This window comes from Kazachstania africana, chromosome 3, assembly GCF_000304475.1.
Source record: "Kazachstania africana CBS 2517 chromosome 3, complete genome".
In the NCBI taxonomy this organism is placed as follows: Eukaryota; Fungi; Ascomycota; class Saccharomycetes; order Saccharomycetales; family Saccharomycetaceae; genus Kazachstania; species Kazachstania africana.
In genome coordinates, this window is record NC_018942.1 from 799,044 (window position 1) to 822,950 (window position 23,907).

Below are 23,907 nucleotides of genomic sequence, written 5' to 3' on the forward strand. Positions count from 1 at the left end.
GGTGTGTGGGCTGCCCTTACAAAGTGTGAGACCTATGCATTGAGCTCGCCAACAGTCCAATCTAGCGTATTGCTACTTATCAAGTGTGTGCGTTGGATGTTGTGTGATGAGATCTGTCGTTGTGTCAGCATGGATACCTCTGTGTCACTATTGACGTACAGAGATGGGTTGCGACACAATCCCATGCCCCCTCCCTCCCAAAGACATAGCAGCATCCCTGCTTTCAACAGCTCTGACCGCATCAAACAACATCCAACTCAAGGCATTGAAAGCTCAGCCGGGCCACAGCAACTTGGGCCCTACCCTAAAAACAGCGATGCCTGAAATTTCTCGACGGTCGCAAAGTGAAAAAAATATGAAAATTTTGTATAAAAAAGCGACGAACTGGAAAATTTTCCGAGATGATCTCATAATCATTGATTTTATAACGTCAAATAACGTGTAATACTCTTCACCTGCATAAACATGTCCCAAGGTACTTTCTACACCATTGCCAGCCCTAGATCCAACTCTGTCAAAGCTGTTATCAACTACTTGAACCTTGATGTCAAGGTTGAAGACATTGCTGCCCTTTCAAACTATGCTGAATTATTTCCATTGAAGCAATCTCCAGCTTTCATCGGTCCAAAGGGTTTGAAATTAACCGAAACCCCAGCTATCTTAAACTATTTAGTTAGTTTATCCGATGACGAAAAGGCCAAGGCTGCTTTAATCGGTTCTACTGAAATTGAAAAAGTTCAAGTCACTAGATGGGTTTCTTTAGCTAACACAACTTTAATTTCTTCTGTTGCTACCCCAGTCTTATCCATTCTAGGTGCTAGACCATACAACAAGAAGCAATCCGATGCTGCTTTAGAAAAAGTCGATATCATTGCCAGTATCTACGAAGCTAGATTAAAGGAATACACTTACTTAGCTTCCGAAAAAATTTCTTTAGCTGATCTTCATTCCGCTGGTATCTGGGCTTGGGCTTTAAATACCATTTGTGGTCCTGAATTCAGATCTAAATACCCAGCTTTCATCAGATGGTTCAAGACCGTTATTGCTTCCCCAGCCATGAAATCTGCCCTTGGTGATTTCGAATTCGCTGAAAAGGCTTTAACTTACACTCCACCAAAGAAGGAAAAGAAGGCTGAAAAGCCAAAGGCTCAAGAAAAGCCAAAAGCTCAAGAAAAACCACAGGAAGAAGCTCAACCAGCTGAAAAGAAACCAAAACATCCTTTAGAAGCCTTAGGTAAATCTACTTTCATTCTTGATGAATGGAAGAGAAAGTACTCTAACGAAGACACTAGACCTGTCGCTTTACCATGGTTCTGGGAACACTACAACCCAGAAGAATACTCCTTATGGAAGGTTGAATACAAATACAATGATGAATTGACCTTAACTTTCATGTCCAACAACTTAGTCGGCGGTTTCTTCAACAGATTATCTGGTTCTACCAAGTACATGTTCGGTTCTGCTGTTGTTTACGGTGAAAACAACAACAACGGTATCATCGGTGCCTTCTTAGTCAGAGGTCAAGAACACACCCCAGCCTTCGACGTCGCTCCAGATTGGGAATCTTACTCTTACACCAAGTTAGACCCAGCCAACGAAGAAGACAAGGAATTCGTCAACAACATGTGGGCTTGGGATAAGCCAGTCGTTGTCAACGGCGAAAACAAGGAAATTGTCGACGGTAAGGTCTTAAAATAGGCTTAATACACTATCATTTATAATCTCTCTGTATACAATTTAAGTCTTTTTAATCTACTCCTTGCTTTACACCTTCTTTAATGCTTATTACGTTTTTCGTTCTCTTTTTTCAATTTTATATATCTCTAGAGAAAAAAAAAATAAAGTGAGGGAATCACATATGGATTAAACAAAATAGTTGATATAGAGATATAGAGACCCAGTGGAAATAACCAAGAAACAAGTGTGCGTGATTAAGTGATGTCAAACAATACTACACTATATACTGCTAGTGACTTCATTCTCTTATCTTTGCCAGCTAACATTAACCCAACGAAATCATCCACTTCCAATGATACCGACTCCTGGCTACAAAACAGTTTGATTGACGGTAAAGCTTTCATTTCTAACTTCAATGTGCCTGAATTCAAAATTGGATCGTTGGATTCGTTAATTGTAGAATCTGAAGAATTAGCCAAGATTGACGGTCAATTGCAAGCCTCCATTTCCAAAATTATCGAAACTTTATCAAGTTTACATGAATCTAATACAAATTATTTCAAGACAATACCAATTAATAATGTCCCACTTCCTGAATATTTGGAGAATTTCCATTGGGATACAAGAAAATTCAAACTAGACAAATCAATTAAGGAGTTGATTGGATTGATTTCAAATGAATCTTTCCAATTAGATAGTGACGTGAAGGCAAGTTATGCAAACTACAATAATGCAAAGACAAATTTAATCGCAGCGGAAAGAAAGAAGACGGGGGATTTGTCTGTTAGATCATTACATGATATAGTCTCAGAAAATGATTTTGTCTTGAATTCTGAACACTTAACTACTATTCTCGTTGCAGTCCCAAAAAATTTACAAAAAACATTCGAACAATCATATGAAAAACTAACACAGAATGTAGTTCCTGGTTCTGCTACTATACTTTCTCGAGACAGTGAATATTTACTTTACAACGTTCATCTTTTCAAGAAAAATTTGCAAGATTTTATAAATCAGGCAAGAGAAAAGAAATTTATACCAAGAGAATTCAATTACTCTGAGAAATTGATCGATGATTTGAAAAGAGAACATGACTCAGCAGCTAGTCTCGAAAATTCACTGCGTATACAATTAGTAAGATTATCAAAGACAGCTTACGTTGACATATTCATCAATTGGTTCCATATCAAAGCACTCAGAATCTTCGTAGAGTCCGTACTACGCTATGGATTACCACCACATTTTAATACTAAAATCATTGCTGTACCACCAAAATTCTTAAATAAATGTAAGGCCGAGTTAATCGATGCCTTTGGGTTCCTTGGTGGAAGTGCTTTCACTAAAAATAAGAAGGGTAAAATCAATGAGAAAGATACAAGTCTACATCAGTATGCATCACTCGTAGACACTGAGTATGATCCATTCGTCATCTATCTCATTAAACTATGATCATACATACTGTATATAAATAGTATCATATATATAGAAATCTAAGTGTATTTTTTTTTCTTCATTGTTTGACGCAAATATTTACAGTTTCTATAAAAAGCGTTTAAGACACATGTACAATAAAATGATGCGGATGATTTATAAAGGCTATTACCTCATTCTTCCAAGTAATAAGATTAATAAAAAGGCAAATAATATATTCTTAATCAATGCATTGGAACCAGTCGATTTCAGATTCTGTTCCTCCTGTTTTACTTCCTGTAAATGAATCTACTCCTTTAAAAGTACTTCTGAAAGTGAAACCAAGAGATGCAGAGATAAACTCAGGCGATGAAAACTTATTCAATTCGTACCTCTTACAAGATAATCTGTTCTTCTATAAAGATGAAGACAAATATCAGTTTGATTCTGTCCATGAGAAGAGCACTGAACTCTATAATGGCATCAAAGGGGACCTTATAAATAACATTTTTGAAGGATATCACACAGGAGTAATCACCTATGGTTCGGCTGGGACTGGCAAATCCTCCATTTTTTATGGTACCGATTCAACGTATGAAGGTGGTGTAGTACTCATGTTTGTTCAGGACTTATATGACAAGATTGATTCCATAGGAAATGATACTCATTTTACAGTTAGCCTTTCCACCATTGAAATACATTTGGAGAAAATGTATGATTTGTTAGTCAATGACCGTAGGCCTTTGAAATTACACCATGAAACTAAGCAAGATGATGAGTATTATTTTAAAGATTTGCATGTTGCGTTCGTAACGTCAAGGGATGAATTAATCAATTACATAATGGACGCTGAGTCTAATAGATTTTCTGGATCATGCCTTCATACAAACTATGTACAACGCTCCAAATCTCATCTCATCACGAAGATAAATGTTGAGCAAAGAAATTTGAATGAAGATGTTGTCAAAAGAGGTTCTATATCTTTCTTCGACTTGGCAGCAATCGACTTTATTGATAAAGACTCTATGGTATCATTGGGATTAACCTCTGATGAAGTCAAGAAATTAAACTTGGAATCAACTACTTTAAAAAATTCGATCATTTCAATGTCTGAACTATCTGAAAATCCTAATGCAGTTATACCGTACAAAAACTCAAATTTAACTAAATTATTGAATCAATGTTTCATGGGAAATATGAAGACAACTGTGATATTGACATGTTCTATGCTGAAATCAAATGAAGCAGAAACACTAGAAACATTAAAAATGGGATTAAAGTTGGAGTCCATATCAAGTAATGTTCACATGAATAAACATGCATTAAATTCCAAAAAAAAGTTGGACCTAATTGTGGAAGATATGAAGAGTAAAGAAGCTAATTACATGAACCGTATACGACTTTTAGAAACTGAATTAAATGACTTAAGAGCATCGTACGGTGAGGCTATATCTGAAACTTCATCTTTTAAGGAAGAAATGAATAAAGAAAGAGCTAAAAACGTCAAATTGAAGGAAGAACTAGAAGTCTTTAAGAAGTTATTACAAAAGAAAGGCGAAGCACAGTCGACTCATAGCAAAGAAATGCCTCTCACTGATGATGAAGAAATAATGCAGCAATTGATCGAAAAGAGCGCATCTGTTGCAGAATTGAAAGCGACGTTAGACATTGAAAAACATAAATCTTTCAAATTGAATGAAGTACTAAAAAATTATGTTGAGAAGCTTCAAACATTGAAAAAGATGAATGATAATTTGGTCACTCGGATAGAAAAACAGGAAGACTCCATTCAGGACCTTCTATCGTCGAACACTGTAATGAAAAGTCAGATTAAAAATTGGAATAATACCGCCGATTCACGAACCGAACGAATTAAACTGCTGGAATCAAAGTTGAGGGAGCAACAATTAAAGGCAGAATCCACATCAATCTTTTCATCGCCTAGGAAACAGTCAATCGGATCCAGTTCATCAAATCCAATTTTACACAGCGATGAAACATCAGAAGGATATGCTAAGCATCAAACAGCATCTTCTGGCTGGGGATTTGGTGTCACTAAATCGGCATTTTGGGGTCACGGTAACATTTCTGCGCAGAGAAAAGCTTCGACAAGCAGTATGGCCACAATCGAATCACAGGAATCACCTTCTCATAGTGTTACCACTAAATCTTTCAAGAAGGGTTTAGTTCTAAACTCAATCAAATCAGTTTCTGCTAATCCAGGAAATACTGAGGACAATGATAACAAGTAAAGTTTTCCCTTCTTGGTGTACAACATTGAATACATTTGAGTCCTTAAATCGGATGTCACAATTAGTTAAGTTTAATGGATAACGACAATGAAGCACTAATACGTTATTCGTTTAATAATCTTTTTTGTTGCACCTATTGAATTTACTCTCATTTTATGTATATCAGACTCCGAATGCTGGGATGTATACAAATGTGGAGTAATAAAGCCTTCACTTTTTTCCTGGACTAAACATTATTCGACCAGGAGTATCTTCAAGTCAAAAAGAGAGAAAGGTGATGCTCCTTTTATAATTTCGAAAGTATGTGATAATTTTGCGGGGTTCCTTTGAAGAGCCAATTACGGTTAATTGTAACATAAATTTAGCGTATATTTAGGACCCTTGAACTATATGTTTCACTGGAGTTTTAACAATCGCATTGGACATTTATTAAAAAGTTATTGCAAAGGTAGGATGGGAAATTTTGAAGCTACCTAACTCGAGCTTTCAAAATGCATGTTGGCGTTTTGCAAAAAAGTAATCATATTCTAGAAATGTAAAATTTATAGCACACACGTATCTGATATAGTTAAATTCTAATATTTGTTTGACTAAGATTCATTTAACTCAGCTAAATGGTATATGTTAATATATCAGATTAAGCGCATCCTGAAAACTAGCTCCAAAAATAATTGGGAAAGGTGACTTTACTGCAGATATTAGAAATTATTTCACATTTACTAAAGATCGACGTGCCCTTAATTGTTCTATTTAATCTAAAATTAAAAAAAATGAACATCACTTCATAAAATGTTCCTCTTGATTTGTAGCCTGAAAGGTCTTGAAAAGTGCCGGAGGTATTATGTGACTAGTGGATTATTTTTTCTTTGTTTTATTCCTTAGAGTAGCGTATTGTTTGATAATCAAAATGATCGTTCAAGAATTAACAGAATGCTATTTTGAGAAGATAAGAAATAGTAAACTATAAAATACAATCAATACCTCTTAAGACAACGTAAACCAAATCTAAGGATGATGGAATTTCGTGGTGGAAGTCAATATCTTGTCGGAGGCAAGTAGTTGTAGCTATTGAAGATAATGCGATTATAATTTGTTGCAAAGTATTGAGGTTGTTGTGTATCTATTAACAAGCCCGTTTGTAAAAGTGCTCAAACATGATTACAGGAAAGTTCATGCAATAGGGCATATAGACACCATGAACAATATACGAAATACATATATATATGGATAAAATTATTGTTATCGTTCAGCAAGTAATGGACAAGTAAATCTACCTCATCAAACGCTACACTGGGAGTTACACTGAAGATTCTGGGTATAGATCGTTTAAAAGCTTAATTTATTATCTTTGAGTGCACGAGTGAACGTATGTATAGAGGCCGCAATTGCAATATTGAAAAATCATGAATTAGTAGGGCGTGTGGTCTAGTGGTATGATTCTCGCTTTGGGCGATTCTTAAGAAAAACTTCAGAAATAAATCACAAACCTGCGAGAGGCCCTGGGTTCAATTCCCAGCTCGCCCCATTTCTTTTTTAAATTTCAGTTTCCTTTAAAATCCAGTAGAATAGAAGTGTTGATCAGCAGTGATGATCAAAGTCTTAAGTTGTATCTATCTTCGAATAAGCATAAGGTCTCCTTCAGCCAGTAAACCTTTCTATGATTTTTTGTCTTATAATACACTGAATCAACATATGTGCCTTTCTACAGCTCGCTAAAATTTTTCAACTTTAAAAAAAATGAAATGCGATGAGCTTGCTAAATAAAGTAAGAGAAGAGATCAAACTGATAGAGCTGCATAATCATATTAATCACTCTACATGAGTACCGACAATAGTGGTAGGGTAAAAAAGGCAAAGACTAATACCAAAAAAGTACATCCTTTCAATAAGATCGGTAGGATCAATAATCCAAAAATTGTTAATTTTAGTGATAAGCAAGATGAAAGTGATTCCGATTCTAATCATGTGGAAAACCACAAAACTCTGAGGAATAAAGCAAGGCAACTACTCAAAATAAGATCAGCATTGCCCGTCTTTCAAAATAAAGATGAAATAATGGGACATATTGAAAGAAATCAAGTTACTGTGCTTATTGGTGAAACTGGTTCTGGTAAGTCGACACAAATTCCTCAGTTTGTGCTGGAACATTTATATAAGGTTAACAGAAAGGGATCTATTGCTGTGACACAACCTCGTCGTGTTGCTGCCATAAATTTAGCAACACGTGTGGCTAGTGAAAATGGTTGCAATGTTGGAGACAGAGTGGGCTATTCTGTGAGATTTGATAATACTACCAGTGCAAAGACAAGAATAAAATATCTTACCGATGGTATGCTACTTAGAGAATTAATGATGAACAATTCCTTGAAAGAATATGATACTATAATTATTGATGAAGCCCATGAAAGAACAGTTCTAACAGATTTAATCTTAGGGTTTTTAAAGTCTCTCATTAATGGTCCAAGAAAAGATCTAAAAATAATTGTCATGTCTGCCACATTACAGGCAAAAAAATTTAGCGACTTCTTCGATAATGCACCAATCTTATTCGTTGAAGGTAGAAAATTTAATGTGTCACAGTACTACCTGAAAGAGCGCTCTGAAGATATTGTAGATAGTATCATAAAGTGTTGCGTACAAATTAATCAAGGTGAGCAGCTAGGTGACATTTTATGTTTTTTACCTGGCCAAGAAGAAATTGATAAAGCAGTAACTATATTGAACAAAATAAGCGAAGCCATCCACAAAGAAACAAAAGTTCCATTGATGATAGCATTTCCATTGTATGCTGCATTGTCTCCTGCAAAGCAAGCGCTAGTTTTTGCCCCAATTAAAGGTTTTAAAAGGAAGGTAATTTTCAGTACCAATGTTGCTGAAACTTCTGTCACCATATCAGGAATAAAATTTGTTGTGGATTCTGGACTTCGCAAAGTTAAAGTTTGGAGGCATCAATTAGGTTTAGCCACTTTATTAACGGTACCAATATCGCAAGCCAGTGCTCTGCAGAGAAGTGGTAGAGCAGGTAGAGAAAGTGAAGGTAAATGTTACAGACTATATCCTGAGGGAGACTTCATGAAATTACCGCAACAAACAGAACCTGAAATTGCTCGTAGCGATATTACATCCTCTGTCTTAATGCTAAAAAGATATAACGTCAACGATATTATTAATTGGACCTGGTTCGAGAATCCGGGAAAGGAAGCCATTATTATGGGTTTACAGACATTGTACGAACTTGGCGCTTTGGATGACTTTGGTAAAATTACTAGACGTGGGGAACAAATGGCTCTCCTACCGCTCCAACCTCATTTAAGTAGCGTCTTGATTAGGGCAGGCGAGACTGGGTGTTTAGGAAAGGTCATTGACATTGTTTCCTGTTTGAGTGTCGAAAATTTGTTGCTTAATCCACAACCTGAAGAACGGGATGAAGTCAATGAACGTCGTTTATCTCTGTGTACGGATGGTAAGAGATATGGTGATTTGATTATGATGAAAGAACTTTTTGATATATATTTTTATGAATTAGACAATGGAACAGCATCTGCTTCAGAAAGGCAAGATTGGTGTAAAGAATTGTGTATATCATACCGTGGATTCAAAAACGTTGTGAAGGTAAGAGAACAATTAAGGATGTATTGTAAAAAACTTTTCAACTCTTCTGATTTAATAGATGATGTGGATACAAGGAGAGTTGGTGGAAATAACGATGAAGTTGCTCAGATTTTAAAATGTTTCTTGAGTGGGTTCTCTAAGAACAGTGCCATTGGTATGCCTGATAGATCGTATCGTACAGTAACAACCGGTGAGACCATAAGTGTTCATCCGTCTTCAATTCTTTTCTTAAACAAATCATGTCCTGCTATAATGTACACTGAATTTGTATTCACTACCAAAGGTTATGCAAGAAATGTTAGCAGGATCGAACTTGCGTGGTTACAAGAGACTTTACATAACAGCACTCCTGTTGTTAAACAGAAAATAGCTAAATAATTCTTATAGTACATATTGAAATATTTATAGATGCGAGGTCCAAATGAATTTGGCACATGGGAATATATAAAACCGATAGATGGATTAGACTTTACCGGGGCCATGAATACCCTTGTATATGTAATAGAAGACAATTGTTCCATCATCGTTGACTATTGCCAAAAGTAATCGTTCAGTAAACGGATCACATAATTGCTTGTACACTTCGTCGAGACACTCCAAAGTGAGATATTGTTCATTATATTGAGATAAGCTTACAGGTAAGATATATTCTTCAATTGTGCCATTCTCATCGAGGTTATCTTCGCTGGAAGATTGGGGCGGACTTCCTTTCAATAATTTGATCTTCCTATCTTTCCACGATAAACTTCTGTCCTGAACTTCCACGTTCTTCCATTTCTGGAAATGAAGTAGGTTGGTCTGCACTAGCCATTCGATTGAATCTCTGTCAACGCTCATCGAAACACCCAGGATTCTAACGGATATATAGGCCTAAGGACACTAAATTACTTCGTTCAATATACTGGCTAGTTTGAAGCTCATCGCATCAATTTTTTTTTTCACTCGGCAGAATTATTTTCCGTCATTTTAATATCTCAAGGAAATTTCAAAATTTTACTTTACTTTTGATGAGCTCTTGAATGCAAAGCAATCCCAATCTTTGAAAGTTTTTTAATTTTGCAACTAGTAATTAACTCTATCAAACCAGATTGAATTCAAGTGATCAGCATGAAATTTGGTTCTTTTCTTCTCATGGCAGCGGCGTTAAACCTTGCCAATGCCGCTAGAGAAGTGATCCGTCCAAAGGCAGATAAAGAGACAACATCAGAAGAGTTAAAACCCTGGCTGCGTACCATTTATTCGACAAAGGCCGAAATTGTGACACCAACAGTCATAGCTGGTGTTACTTTTTCTGCAAAACCTGCTGCAACTCCTGATCCATTAGAGCCATGGGTTTCTCTAAATAAAGATGGTTCGCCAAAAACTATAAAGCCAGAGCTAAAGAATGGTCGTACTAAGAACCCACATCCTGAATATTCCACATACTTCCAGACAGCCAGCGTCCGTACTTTCTCCTATGAGGAACTGAAGGCGCACAACATGGATCCTAACGATGTATACGAAGAAGAAGTGTTCATTGATGAAGACAAGACGTACGTTTCACTGAACCCGATCATCAGATGCACACCAGAACGTTATTTCATGAAAGGTTCAGCAAATGATATCTCAAGTCAACCATTTTGTACACCACGTGAAAACACCAGTTGGAAAGTTGGTAAAACCTATTTTGTTTCATGGTTCACAAGATTTTTCGAAGATGAGTTTTCTGGTGAAGTTGTAGAGAATGTTCGTGTCCACTTATCTTATGTCAAAGAAAAGGCTTCAGAAAAGGGTTTCCACAAGAGGGATATCCCAGCCACCTTTTTCTCATCTGAATGGCTAAAGAACGTTGACGGTATGTACGGCATTGAGATTGACGGGGATTGGTTACAGGGCCAATACGAACGTAAAATTGTGGTATCTGTACAACCATCAAACATTCCAGATGAAGAATTCAATCCATTAGAAAATGGTGTCCTATTATATATGATTCAAGGCTCAAAAGTTTCTAAATATTCAAAGGAAGAATTGGCCTTACAGGATGCTGGCATCAGCAATGACAAATGGTATTATGTGGCTTTGAGTATCCCTACCATGGTGATCTTCGCCCTAGTGTGCATTTACTTCTTCTTACACTATAACGGCAAATATAGAGATTTTTCTGACGTTACCCAGGCTGCTTTAGGTAAGAGGCATCGTGTTCTTGGTGAAGTTTCCAAAATGAAGAAGTTCAGGAAAATGAAGAACCATAAGTATTCTGAGCTACCAAGTTACAACGAGAAGTCTAGTAAACAGCACTAGTTTTATAGCGCTGGTGGATATTTATTTTAACTGTATTGAAAAACTTCAAATTTAAAAGAAAGCTACGTTATCTACTTTCTTCACAAAATATATATATAATTTTTTTCTTACATATAATGTATTCATGTTAAATCCACTTTTGTCTTGCTGCAACTTCACAAATCTTTTCTAGCGTTATTACTCTTGGATCCGGTTTGAAAGTTTCCTTTACATTGTCATTTTTTTGAATGACTCTTGTATTTTCATTCCCTTCATCATCGTCATCAGCACCTGCGTCCTCGATGTAATAGAAAAATGGTTCCAAAACTAATAAAACCTTCCAAAAGGCCTTGTTCCCACAATTTTTGAAAAGTACATTCAGTAACGATGGTAAAAACTCCAATTCTATGTATTCTTCTGCACAACAAACAAACTCGTCCAGCTCGTAGTCTTGTTCATCTGCTGATAACGTGGAGTACATTTCGGACAAGAGGGTAAGCTCTTTGCTTATTGTCTTTGGTATATCTTGACGTGCTTGCCATAGCAATTTCTGAGCTCTTTGTAATCTTTCTTGAGTCACAATATCATTTTTTTCACTATCCTTAGAGGTTGGATCTAATATAGCATCTGAACCCTCATTCACCTCTTCAGTAACTGGCAGAAAGCCGTTACGTTCACTTTTCTCCATCAATTCATTATATTCATTGTATAATGATATTATTTTCATCATTGGTTTATATAACTGTTGGCAGACTTTCATCTCAGAATGTGGTACAATTATTTTTTCCAGATAGTGATTGATTAGGCCTTCCATAAAGTTAGCCCATATCGAAGAAAACACATAGTTTTCATCGTACGACGATTCATTGAAGTCTTGGTTGATATTTTGTTGAATGATTCTTTCAGTTAATGTAGGAAAACGCTCTTCACTTGTAACGTCCCTCTCATTTTTTTTCTTTGTACTCTTCTTTGGATCTTTGCTACTATCAGTAGCTTTTTTCTCAGCAGCAGAACCATGCTCATCTTTATCTAACCAGTATTCTGGGCCACCTCTTTCAGACAATGTAACTAATAAAAGAAACAATTTTGATTTAGCCCACGGACTCAATTGATCAGTATATTTGTCGCTGATCCTACTGACATCCCTATTAATTTTTCTATGGATACATCTAATAAACTTGCTGATATAGTGGGTTTTCCTTAGACCATATTTTTCACTTAGATATGCGACAGAGGTAATGACATCGTAATTGGATCCTTCAATGTCCATATCTCTATTAAAAATAAAGGAAGGGGCTCTACGTCTTTTAATATTGCGTCTACTCCTCCTTTGACTGAGTTCATGTCTTTTTGTCTCTGTGCAATGTTCACAAGTGCAATCATTGCCCTGCAGTTCAGCCGATCCTGGTAATATAGAAGTCATCGTAACTCGAAACAAAAAAAGGACCTTGTATGAGACGATTTCAGCTTCTATTCAACGCTCTGAAAAGATATTGGTCGACTAATTTGGTATCTAAGCTGGCTCTCGATAAGCTTCTGTTTTTGCAATATTGAAGTAGTTACCCATCGAAACTCGATCGTTTAAAATTCTAAAATTTTCGATTCTTGATATCGATCGCTCTACACGTAAATATGATAGACTATAGATTTTATATACAAATAAAGCCATGTACGCAGCTATTTGAACGCATGACATTTCTATAGTAGCACTTTTGGTGTATCAAAATCATTCTCGTTTACAAATGCGGTCAAAATGGTTCTTCCGTTAAATTGAGTGCCCGATATCCTCTCCATGGCCTTTAAAGCAGCCTCCGGTGTAATAAATTTTACATATATGTTTCCTGCGTGCTCCTTGACATGCTCGAAGTTTAGCCTGTAATTTACACTAGGTTGAACAATCTTAGTCATCTCTACGTCCTCCTTCAAGATGGTAGTTAGTTTTTCTTCAACAATTTTGACAAAGTCCATCTCTTTCAAATCCACTGGGTCAACGCAATTTAACAATACTAGTACTTTTGACTGAGAAACATATTTTTCTTTAACCTTTTGCTTCAGAGTTCCGAAATTAAGAGAGGAAACAGTTTGCTTCAGTGTTTCACTTTCGTTTGGCTTGAACCATTTCAATGGTGAGAGCTTCTTTAGAATTGCATCATCTAGCTTGTCGAAAACTAACAAACAGCACCCTGTTGGAACCGCATTACTTTCCTTATCTAGATAGTTCAAGGGAAATATTTGACAATTTGTAATATTTTTAGACTTTAAAATCTCGGAAACGTTGTCTTCATTCAATTCTTCTAAAGCAATGACATTACTACCACATTTTGGATTTAGGCTGTCAATTTGTTCCACGTATCCGTTGGGTCTGTACCAAGTCGTTGTTAGTAAACTTGCTCTCTTGTTAAAAAAAGATCGACAGCTAAAGACCATAGTTGTGCATTCAGCAGAATTAAAATCAACGATAGCAGTGCGTAAAGGTTCATGGAAGAAAAAATTTTCCATTTTAAAATCCTGTTGTTGACCATCCATAAATGTCTTTAATGCACTTTTCAAATTTTCAACGTCGTCAACGGTAATACCTTTTACTATGAGCTTAGAATTCAACGTAGATGCTGAAAAGTTCTCATATACTTCTTTATTTCCAGCAAAGGGACCATTCGGTCTTGTTTGATGGTAGCGATAGTTAGTTCTTCTATTTTCATAATTTTGCTGATTATAATTGAGGTTGGCCCTACCGTAGTCACCTCTATTATTGCCATAGTTACTATTGTTGTATCTCGTACCTTGGCGTTGCCATTTGTTATCCCCTCTATTCTCGTATCTGGAGCCAGAATAACTCTGCTCTCTTTGGTCCCTATTCCGAGTTCTATATCTACTAGCTTTCATATCTTCCTCGTGTCGATAAGCCGCCCAGTCGGTTTGACCTCTCATATCCTGATATGGATCTCTCTGCTGGGAACTGCTGTGATAACGATTTGAAGGACCGCTTGGGAAAGCCGGAGCATCATTTCTTGGCGGCACACTGGCCCTTGGACCAGATGGGGGTTGTCTGTTGTATGTGGAATTCTGATTCAAAACATGCTCTTTAGTTGAGTTTTCATCTTTTTTGCCTAGTGAAGCAATAATTTTAGCTCTTAACGATTCTAAAGTTCTATTTTCAGACATACTGGCTTTCTCTGTACAATCCTATTCCTGTTTCCCAATATCAACTGTAATGGGTATGTGACTTCAGCGGTACGGATGACTGACTACTAACTACAGTAACACTCGTTACAAATTCTTCGATGACCCTCTCAATCAAAATTTTCAGCTTCCTCAATGAATTCCGCTTCACTAACACTATCGTAGTATACGATTCTAAGATCTTTGTTAGTGGAAGACTTTCAGTAATTGCTGGTGATAACGCAGAAGCTGACAATATCGTCTTGCAATTTAGATTGTATAGCTCTATAAAATAGATTGTCTTTTAACTTATATTTCACTATAATATCATGGTGGAATATTACAGTCTGGCTGACTTTTCATAACTTAACGCGCTGTATCGACCATTGCGACAAAATGATCGAAATTTCAAAGTTCAGACCACGTTATTCACATTCAGCAAAACTCAGAATTGGTTCAAGAGGCCAATATTCACATATAGAAACCCGAGGTAACATTGATGTCCAGTTTTACTAGACGTATTAAAATCATTTCTGTGATTTTGCTCTGCATTTCGAGCGTTTTCGCTGCCGTCTTGGGGATCGATTATGGTCAACAAAATATTAAAGCAATGGTTGTTTCACCTCAGGCACCATTGGAAATGGTTCTTACTCCCGAATCTAAACGTAAAGATATATCTGGTTTGGCTATAAAAAGTCTCGGAGATAATGGTGACATTGAAAGGTTTTATGGTTCTGCCGTCGGATCAATAAGTACAAGATTCCCACAATACTCGTTACTTCATTTAAGACCATTATTAGGTAAGACTATCGATGATACTGAGGTCATTGATTTATATTTAAAAGAGCATCCTGGTGTTAATATAACGAAAACCTCGAGAAACTCTTTGGCCATCGATGTCGATGGCGTCGAATATCCAATCGAAGAACTTGTCGCCATGAACATTCAAGAACTAGCCTCAAGGGCAAATGCATTATTAAAAGAAAAGGATTCGAAAACTAGAGATTTTGTAGAACAATTTACAATTTCAATTCCTGAATACTATAACCAAAATCAACGTAATGCTTTGTTAGATGTCGGCACTCTATTAGAAAATTCAGAGGGAACATTTTTAATCAATGATGGTATTTCAGTTGCAATTAACTACGCCTTGAACATTCGCGATTTCGAGCCTGGTCTATCTCACTACTACGTTATCTATGATATGGGTAGTGGCTCTACCAAGGCCACACTCATTCGTATTGAACAACCTTTGAACGAGACAAAACCATTACAGATTGAAGTTGGTGGTTACGGTTATGATTCCAACTTAGGAGGCACAATTATTACTTTGGAAGTAGCAGATATGATTGAGGATACGTTGTTAGAAAAATACCCTAAAATTAATAGGAAAGACCTTCAATCTGATTTAAGAGCAAAGGCTAAGATTATTCAAGCCGCAGAAAAGGCTAAGTTAGTATTGACAGTTAACGCCGAGTCTTCTGTAAGTATCGAATCCGTCATTGCCGACTTAGATTTCAGAAGTGTGGTAACTAAGGAAGAGCTTGAAAAGAGATTAAGCCGTTTTTCATCAAATATCGTAAATCCATTAAATCAAGCGCTCGATGATCAGTTTTGGGATGAAGATATAACTATTTCCCAGTTAAATGGTATACTTTTAACTGGTGGTTCAACTCGTGTGCCATATGTACAACAAACCTTATTAGATATTGTTGACGAAGACAAACTCTTGAAGAGTGTTAATGCAGATGAATCTACGGTGAATGGTGTCACTGTAAGAGGTATAAAATTATTCGAAGCCTTCAAAACGAAGCCCCTCAATGTTACTGAGCGTTCTTTCTACGCTTACAGTGTTAGTGTGGATGGATCTTCTGATAGAGAGTGCGTTTTCAACGCTGGCGACGTTTTTCCAGCAACATCATCTATGTTTGTCCCTGTTGAGGATAATGAAGATGGATTAAGTTTGGCTTTGTATGAAAATGACGAGATTATTAATGAATTAGCGATTGACGAATTGAAAACTTTCGATGCTAAGGACTGTCCATATGGTTTTGCTTACAATGTTACCTTCCAACTCACTCCTATGAGGACATTCATTGTAGATTCTGTACAAGGATTATGTTTGCAAATTGAGAAGGAAATGGAAGGTGCATCAGAAGTTGTCACCAATAATACAAAATTGAATACGATTGCTTACCCATCGTATTCTGAATCTAATCCTACAATCACTGCTTTAACTTCCAAGGAAAGGCTTGTGTATGCAAACAGACTTAAAGAATTGAACCTCCAGGACAAGAAAAGATTCCAATTACAAGAAGCCAAAAACTTACTTGAAGGTACTTTATACGATACAAGAAACTTTATTACTGAGGAAGAAGTTGTTACGAATGGACCAGCCACTCAATTAAGCACACTTTCCAATCTAGTAGAAAAATATTTGGAATGGCTGGAAGATGAAGCGGATGATGCATCAAAAAGCGATATCAACAAGAGAAGAAAAGAGATTATTTCACTAAGAGACAAAATAGAAGTATACTTAAGTGCCGTTGGTGAGCCACTTGACATGGAACAGTTTGAAGGTTTGCTCAAGAATGCAACAGTCCTATCAGAAAAATATGTAAAAGAAAATGATACATTGGAGGATGCATTTGCTCAGTTAGAAGAAAAAATTCCTAGCACCATCTTAGATGTTCGAAAAGAGTACGAAAATATCCAACTTCCTTCATCGATGTCTAAAACTATTGCTGACTGGGAAGGTACTTTAAATATGCTAAATGATGCAATAGCAAGTATCCAGAAGCTCGTAGGATCATCATCATTCGAGAAACTAGACCGTGAAGAATTATATGAGATGAAGCGTGGCTTTGAATCAATTATACAGATAGCAGAAGAAAAGTTAACTGCCAGGATGAGCGCCCATGAATATCGTGTCAGAGAAGTTAATTCTTTACACCAAAAAAAGCTGCGTGCACAAAGAAGAAAGGCAGAAAAGGAAAAGAAAAGCCTAGAAGAGGCTGGAAAGAAATCTTCGACGGGGGAGTCGATCTCTGAAATGGATGGCGTACATATGACGAGTTCGTCTTCTTCAGAAAGCATCACCTCGAGTATTACCACAGAAACAGGCATTTTACATGATGAATTATGAGAAATTTCTCACAAGAATTCTAAAACCAAGAACAATCATTTGATATAACTGTATGATGTGTTCCTTCCAATTATATAGGAATTTGGACAAAGGCAGGCTTATAAAATATGTTGCTTTATATATTGACACATTTATTTAAAGGCGACGTCTGATGTGATTTAGTTTCTTTTTCTTCTTGCATTAGGAAAGTGTCAAAAAGTATATCAGAATATGGTAGGCATCGAAGGAAACGAGGCTGTCATATGATACTTTAGTCGAGAGGTCTCGTAACATTGTAAGGCGAAATAGATGTACCCATTTTCTGTGGCAGCTTTAGCGTCAGAACGACAGCAAGTTGCAGTCAATAGAGTTCCTCCGAGAAAGAAAGAGCCACCCCCAATTGAAGTTGCTAGTTTCGTATTCCCAGACATCAGAGCTATATACAATGCAGACTTAGAATCCTTCCCTAAAATTTCATATGATGAAACAAGTATTCATGGCTTTGAAATATACCTTGTTGAGCAATGGGCAGCTGAGAGGAAGTATGGAACAGTAATTACCTCCTATACTGGTAACTCGAAGGATGTAGTGACTGCTATAAGAGTTATATTGCCAAAGAATGTTGAGCTTTGGCCTAGACGAATGCAGATCTATTATCAACAGTTGGTGAAGTTTGCAAGGCCAAAGGTAATTCATGACAGTACTCTTTTCACTACAGATCTTTCATCATTTCCATCCACAGTGAACCTCTTACACGTTGAATGTGGCGATATTAGAAAAATATGGAGTAATTTCAAGACAAACTATGGTTTAAAAAGACTTCGTTGCGGTGGCAGATCTGCATTACTGTTGGATAAGCCATCAACCGCAGCAGCAGATAAATTCGCCCAGTTGTATAAAATACCAGTAAAACATCAGCATTCAAAATTTACTATTGATATGGATTTTACAGACCAGTATCAGAATAACCAGGGATCTGAGAGCGATGACATTAAGCCTGAAACTGATACCCTCGACTTGCACGATGTTCCTGTAATTGAATTAGTCACATTGGTTCAAACATCATTAAGTTATTTTGCGTTATTTCCGTTTATAAATGAAAGGGATGGTTTACTGTGTAACTATACAAAACAGGGCATAACATTGTGGTGGGAAAAATATGGAAAGTTTTACTTAGGAATGGAGAGACCTAAAAATGAGGCAACCATGGGCCCAACAACAGTTGCAGGTCTGATCAGTCTTGTTCTAACATGCTATTTCAAGTTAATGGTTGAAGACAGTATGCCAGCAAAAGATCCTTTTGATGAGGACGATTTCTATTCAGGTATTTATTCTTTCCAAAAAAAGCACAACTTTTCTAACAGTCATAAAATGGTAGTTTTAGATGAACAGACTTTAAGCAAGCTATTTGAAGTCTCTTCTAGGGCATCAAACACTGATATTTTCAAATTTAGAAGAGTTTTGAAGTCCACAGTGCAGGATTTTACCGGTAAAGGTAATTTCATGCAACTATCTAGTGAAATCCTGACTACTGATCTAGAGACGTTAATCCAGAATATCCATGGTGGTACTTTAGCCTTGTTGTGGAAAAGAAAGGAAAAATCAAGAAAAGAAATAAGAAAGATCAGAAAAAGAGGGTTTACGAAATTTACATTTCATCAAGGAGATCCAGAAGATCAATTAAAGCAACAAAATATATATTTTAATGCAAATTCGTCAAATTCTAAGAGGCCTATGAGTCTACTTTCTCAAAATGTTCTGGAAGACGAAAGCGTGTATGATATCCAAGGGTTGAAATCGCCTTCAGAATCACTGAATCAATTAGAAGACCCAATTGTGAGTCTTAGGACAAATGCATTCTATAAAAAGGAGTTTTTCAGAAGAAAATCTTTCTCTTCAATAGAAAGTGATGTACTTCCTTCAAAAAGTTTACATTCACTCCATCGTTCTAATTCTATGTCCGAAATATCAGACAGTATCGAGATATGGAACCTGCCTTTTGATCCTTCTTTAGTGAGGATTGTAAGAGATATCATACGTATTAGAAATCAACTAGCGAATAAAAGTATTCCATTTTGTTCAGACTTCTCGGGAGAGACTGAATGTCTAACAGAATTTAATGAAAAAACCCTTAGAATGCAGAAAAAGTATGTCCAATGCATTAGGAGTAATAATGACTTAAAATCTAAGCATGAGATGTTACAGACAAAGCAGCATATATTGTCTAAAGAAATGCAGGAACTAAAATCATTAGCCTCTCAATTTAAGTATAATATTCGTATCTTGCACACAAGAATGAGAGACGTGGAAGCAAGTGTTGACGGATTTGATAGAAAACTAAACAATATAATGAAGAATATTGCAAAGCAGGATTCAGATATGATAACAAAACTTGATCCAGTAAATGACAAAGAAACGTTTGACAAATACGTGAGAACGTTATTAAAATCAGAGAATACAAAGTACGAAGGATTTTGGGTTAGAACATTGGGAAATCATATTTTGGGTAGCAATTGGAAAGAACAATTGGGAGAGCTGGGTAGCTGGATCGTGGAGAGTATTCATAGTTAGCCGGCTGACTAAGTTTATAAGGGCGTGTGTATAGACATTATTTATTATAGATCAATTAATTTAATATTATATTCTTCCTCGATACGATTTATTTTGTTGATTAGGTTCTTGTATGAAGTTGAATCCCTTCGTATGCTGTCCCAATCTACTGTCTTGTATAGAATCCTGAATTTATTTATAATATCCTCTATGTTTTCTTTAGAGATTTGACCAGATGTCCTTAGTACGGTAATATTTGACTGTAATGCGTTAATTTTATTGCCGAAATTGTCACACATGAAAGTATCTAAATCCAATGCCCTATTTAATTTTTGTTCAACAATAAAACTTTTAATTGAGTTCAAATGTTCATTAATATTATTGATTAGGTGCCAAATCTTCTTCTGGATATATTCTTGCTGTTCGATCTGATATAATAACTGGTAATTCTCTTGTATAAGAGTCTCTCTTTCGGTTGGCTTGCATAGTGAGTCATATTTGTTCTGAGTCTCCCCTGTAATAGGCTTACTAAACTCACTATAAGATATGCCGGCTTGCTTAGCAACTCTTTTAAGAAGTAGTTCGATTTTATCTGTTTCTTGCCTGCTAGACCGACATTCAGAGGTAAGCACTTTAGTCAGCTGAAGAAGAAAGTCAAAGTTGTCTCCGCCATAATCAGTCATGGTCCCGCAGATACTATTATCCTATGTTAGAGTCTTACGCTTTATATGTCACCAAGTGTTTGTAGTCGGTTTTTCGTTTGCAGAATAAAACCAATCTTTCGGCTCACTCGCGGTCGCATTAAAGAATATATGAAGCTTTACATATGTTCTCTGATTAATTATTGCTCGTATATTAGTTCTCTGTTACTTCATAGTTGAGATATAGAATTTAGTGCAATGATTATATTGAATCTTGAGTGAAAAGTATAGTTGCGCTGTCATTTTGGTTGTCTCAGAGGAGAAATTGAGTGGAAATAGCAAAATATATATATATATGAAGTTATAGATCTGGCTAAGATTTCAGTCGTGTCTGTCACTTTTTGTTTTCAAGAAGAGTGGCAGTATTAAGAGTGCTTAGTTTCCCTGTTTTCATTAGAGTCGAAATAATGATGTGATGGCAGCCTGAATTGACTGTTCCTCATTTACAGTCCTGTATGCACCCGCATATTAAACAAGGAAACGCTTTCTCAGCGACATTATCTAATATGTTAGGAGCATAGTAGTATCTATCGATGCATGGGGATAGCAAGGGTGTACCTTACGTTATAGTTCTATGTTCTGGCTTAGGAGATGTTGGTATTTATAGTGGAAGGAACTTCTAGGATGGTTCCTGTATTAGAGAAGTTTATCGATAAACAGGTTTTTACAATATCTGGGGCAGTTGTTATAGGAACTAGAATTAGATGAGGTGTAGTTCACTTTTCAACTTTGCTTCATTTAAGAAAAGTGCACATCTTCCAGGTAATAAAACACGGCTTTCACATTTTGCTAATTGAATTAGACGTTACTTGCCAGTATTTGCCTAGTTGATATTAATATTTATATGAGAACAAAGTGGTTGGTGTTGCTGCTAGCTCTACCATCCTTTTAAAAAAAGGCTGACAGTAAAAAATATAAACTATTTTTTTGAATTAAAGTAAAATGAACCACAACAGCTATTATTCCATTTATACCTTCATATGCCTTATAGTATATCAAGAAAAAATTCATTTTGAGGTAGATGAATTAAAATTATCAGATGTATTCAATGTGTGATAGTGATAGTTGTCTAAAAAGAATAAGACTTTCACAAAATAAATGAAGCGGTGGCTCAATGGTAGAGCTTTCGACTCCAGTTAAAATCTGGAATATCCGGAAAATTGCAATCGAAGGGTTGCAGGTTCAATTCCTGTCCGTTTCAATTTATTTTTTCATTTTGTTTTTTTTGGAAGATTTTAATATCAAATCTAAATTTTTTTTTTGGCTCGGGCTTGGCAGAATTTCAGATGTGAACGAGAGAAGGCAATATGTGGAAAGAGAGTGATGGTGAAAATTGTGGTCCTTCACTACACTTACAAGGTGTTGGAACTAGTTCCTCTCTCAATAAAGAGTACTTATATACTTGGAAAGGGAAAAATGACAGAAGAACAAGAAAAACACCACGCAGACTATGCGAACTTTGACTCTATTGGAAATAGAGGAGATGCTTTGGAAATGCTAGTGATGTCATATAAAAGTCTATCTCACGATGAGGATAATTGGGTCTGTAATTTGGCAAATGCGTCTTCTTTGTTGTGGCACTGTTATCGTTCTTTGAACATCAATGTCAACTGGACAGGTTTTTATATTACTCGAAAAAATAATGAGAATGAGTTATTACTAGGTCCATTTCAAGGTAAAGTTGCGTGCCAATCAATTGAATTCGGTAAAGGTGTATGTGGCACAGCTGCTTCTACTCAGGAAACCCAGGTTGTCGCTGATGTTAACAAATTTCCTCATCATATTGCATGTGACGGAGAAACTAAAAGTGAAATCGTGGTTCCCATAATTTCACAATCTGGTAAAACTTTAGGTGTTATCGACTTAGATTGTCTGGATTACAATGGCTTTGGTGAACTGGATAAGAAGTATTTGGAAGAATTAGCAGCTCTGATCTCAAAAACTTGTGCATTCTGACTGACTGGAATATGTTGTATATGTGCGAATATTTCTTCATGACAAATATATAGACTTCCTTCATGATTTAGAAAAGTTGAAACTATTAGTAAAAAAAGGTAAATAATGTTTGGCAAACATGTAAGTTCAGCTCCTCCAATTGGGACAGCGGCTTCAAGAATATCCCTCTCAAATTGGAAAATTGGATGAAGTATAGAGTAGCGGATTCTTGTCTGGTGTTACACTTATCTTACTACTCGTTTTGAGTAACGGATTTGTTTTAAAAATACAATACTTTTCACTATTAGTGGAATAGACCGCCCATCTGTTTGCACTAACCATTATTTACCTCTATACTCGATCCATTGGCTATATCTCATTTGATATAATACACGGTGGTAAAAGAAGTACGAGAAGGAAAATTAGCCACTTGCGCTCATAGAGCAGTTTTAGCAATGAAGTTCCTTCTGGTCCGATTCATGTTACTATGTCGAAGAACGGTACTACAATGTTCATATAAACAAGTATTTTTAACTCCATTAATGCCTAGGTTGGTAGCTGAGCTATGTTCCTTTAGTTTTCAAGGTGAGAGATCAAGCCAATTTCTAGAGCAGTGAAATAGTACGATCCGTGAAAAAACCTTTGGCTTCTTCTCCTTGGGTTAAAAGAGAATGAATAAAAGTCTCAATCTGAGGTACTATTTCGACGGTACTATAATAGGAAAAAGAAAGATAATCGAAAGTGACTAAAAAAAGCCTGGGGTAAACCTTCAACTTTAAAATGTTTTCCCTGCTGTGCAAAATGCATCGTTGTTTTTTTTATGGGGTAACTAGTACTTTTTCGAGAAAGGTTCAATTACCAAGGAACACCCGGGCCTAAAGAATCTGCCAGAAATCTTCCGTTTCCAGGGAAGAACATAACTGCCATCATGACTCTCTTGCCAAGCATGCACACAATGTCGTAACACCAAACATAAAATCTGACCATAAGTTAATGGTCCGAGCTGTCTCCTCGACTGATCGCTGTGATAAACTATAAACGAAAACCAAAGAGTACCCCGCCCATCCTCGAGGCGGAGCGGTCTTATAGAGCGGTCTTCGTACTTTCGAAGGACATGGCCAAGAACCCATTCGGTCAGTAATAACGAATATATTTCTGGTAATGATGATAGAACCTCTGGTGACAGACTACGAAAACTTGAAGCAGCGGATCTATGCAGTGGACAAGA

General features: G+C 36.4%; 12 protein-coding genes and 2 non-coding genes across 14 annotated transcripts; 10 read left to right on the forward strand and 4 right to left on the reverse strand.

The window, feature by feature from the left end:
* Window positions 1-465: 465 nt before the first annotated feature.
* TEF4 (translation elongation factor EF1B gamma) lies at window positions 466-1,698 on the forward strand (the record flags this gene model as incomplete). Its single annotated transcript, XM_003956477.1, has 1 exon — window positions 466-1,698. One exon carries the CDS (start codon window positions 466-468, stop codon window positions 1,696-1,698), a length of 1,233 nt encoding a protein of 410 aa, XP_003956526.1.
* Window positions 1,699-1,938: 240 nt separating this feature from the next.
* Window positions 1,939-3,126, forward strand: VMA5 (H(+)-transporting V1 sector ATPase subunit C; the record flags this gene model as incomplete). Its single annotated transcript, XM_003956478.1, has 1 exon — window positions 1,939-3,126. One exon carries the CDS (start codon window positions 1,939-1,941, stop codon window positions 3,124-3,126), a length of 1,188 nt encoding a protein of 395 aa, XP_003956527.1.
* A 209-nt stretch (window positions 3,127-3,335) lies between these two features.
* SMY1 (Smy1p) lies at window positions 3,336-5,339 on the forward strand (the record flags this gene model as incomplete). The annotated part of the gene is made up of 1 exon (XM_003956479.1): window positions 3,336-5,339. The coding sequence occupies one exon, from the start codon at window positions 3,336-3,338 to the stop codon at window positions 5,337-5,339; it is 2,004 nt and encodes a 667-aa protein (XP_003956528.1).
* A 1,414-nt stretch (window positions 5,340-6,753) lies between these two features.
* Window positions 6,754-6,863, forward strand: KAFR0Ctrna10P. The gene is made up of 2 exons: window positions 6,754-6,790; window positions 6,827-6,863. It is a non-coding gene; the product is annotated as a tRNA-Pro (tRNA).
* Window positions 6,864-7,157: 294 nt separating this feature from the next.
* On the forward strand, window positions 7,158-9,329 carry DHR2 (RNA helicase; the record flags this gene model as incomplete). The annotated part of the gene is made up of 1 exon (XM_003956480.1): window positions 7,158-9,329. The coding sequence occupies one exon, from the start codon at window positions 7,158-7,160 to the stop codon at window positions 9,327-9,329; it is 2,172 nt and encodes a 723-aa protein (XP_003956529.1).
* An 84-nt stretch (window positions 9,330-9,413) lies between these two features.
* On the reverse strand, window positions 9,414-9,788 carry SEN15 (Sen15p; the record flags this gene model as incomplete). Its single annotated transcript, XM_003956481.1, has 1 exon — window positions 9,414-9,788. The coding sequence occupies one exon, from the start codon at window positions 9,786-9,788 to the stop codon at window positions 9,414-9,416; it is 375 nt and encodes a 124-aa protein (XP_003956530.1).
* Window positions 9,789-10,058: 270 nt separating this feature from the next.
* On the forward strand, window positions 10,059-11,231 carry PSG1 (Psg1p; the record flags this gene model as incomplete). The annotated part of the gene is made up of 1 exon (XM_003956482.1): window positions 10,059-11,231. The coding sequence occupies one exon, from the start codon at window positions 10,059-10,061 to the stop codon at window positions 11,229-11,231; it is 1,173 nt and encodes a 390-aa protein (XP_003956531.1).
* A 127-nt stretch (window positions 11,232-11,358) lies between these two features.
* AAN1 (Aan1p) lies at window positions 11,359-12,633 on the reverse strand (the record flags this gene model as incomplete). Its single annotated transcript, XM_003956483.1, has 1 exon — window positions 11,359-12,633. The coding sequence occupies one exon, from the start codon at window positions 12,631-12,633 to the stop codon at window positions 11,359-11,361; it is 1,275 nt and encodes a 424-aa protein (XP_003956532.1).
* A 275-nt stretch (window positions 12,634-12,908) lies between these two features.
* MUD2 (Mud2p) lies at window positions 12,909-14,372 on the reverse strand (the record flags this gene model as incomplete). Its single annotated transcript, XM_003956484.1, has 1 exon — window positions 12,909-14,372. The coding sequence occupies one exon, from the start codon at window positions 14,370-14,372 to the stop codon at window positions 12,909-12,911; it is 1,464 nt and encodes a 487-aa protein (XP_003956533.1).
* A 496-nt stretch (window positions 14,373-14,868) lies between these two features.
* LHS1 (Hsp70 family chaperone LHS1) lies at window positions 14,869-17,514 on the forward strand (the record flags this gene model as incomplete). Its single annotated transcript, XM_003956485.1, has 1 exon — window positions 14,869-17,514. One exon carries the CDS (start codon window positions 14,869-14,871, stop codon window positions 17,512-17,514), a length of 2,646 nt encoding a protein of 881 aa, XP_003956534.1.
* Window positions 17,515-17,802: 288 nt separating this feature from the next.
* STB6 (Stb6p) lies at window positions 17,803-20,064 on the forward strand (the record flags this gene model as incomplete). Its single annotated transcript, XM_003956486.1, has 1 exon — window positions 17,803-20,064. The coding sequence occupies one exon, from the start codon at window positions 17,803-17,805 to the stop codon at window positions 20,062-20,064; it is 2,262 nt and encodes a 753-aa protein (XP_003956535.1).
* Window positions 20,065-20,108: 44 nt separating this feature from the next.
* FAR3 (Far3p) lies at window positions 20,109-20,726 on the reverse strand (the record flags this gene model as incomplete). The annotated part of the gene is made up of 1 exon (XM_003956487.1): window positions 20,109-20,726. The coding sequence occupies one exon, from the start codon at window positions 20,724-20,726 to the stop codon at window positions 20,109-20,111; it is 618 nt and encodes a 205-aa protein (XP_003956536.1).
* Window positions 20,727-21,844: 1,118 nt separating this feature from the next.
* On the forward strand, window positions 21,845-21,945 carry KAFR0Ctrna5W. The gene is made up of 2 exons: window positions 21,845-21,881; window positions 21,909-21,945. It is a non-coding gene; the product is annotated as a tRNA-Trp (tRNA).
* A 215-nt stretch (window positions 21,946-22,160) lies between these two features.
* On the forward strand, window positions 22,161-22,700 carry KAFR0C04110 (L-methionine (R)-S-oxide reductase; the record flags this gene model as incomplete). The annotated part of the gene is made up of 1 exon (XM_003956488.1): window positions 22,161-22,700. One exon carries the CDS (start codon window positions 22,161-22,163, stop codon window positions 22,698-22,700), a length of 540 nt encoding a protein of 179 aa, XP_003956537.1.
* Between the last annotated feature and the right edge of the window lie 1,207 nt (window positions 22,701-23,907).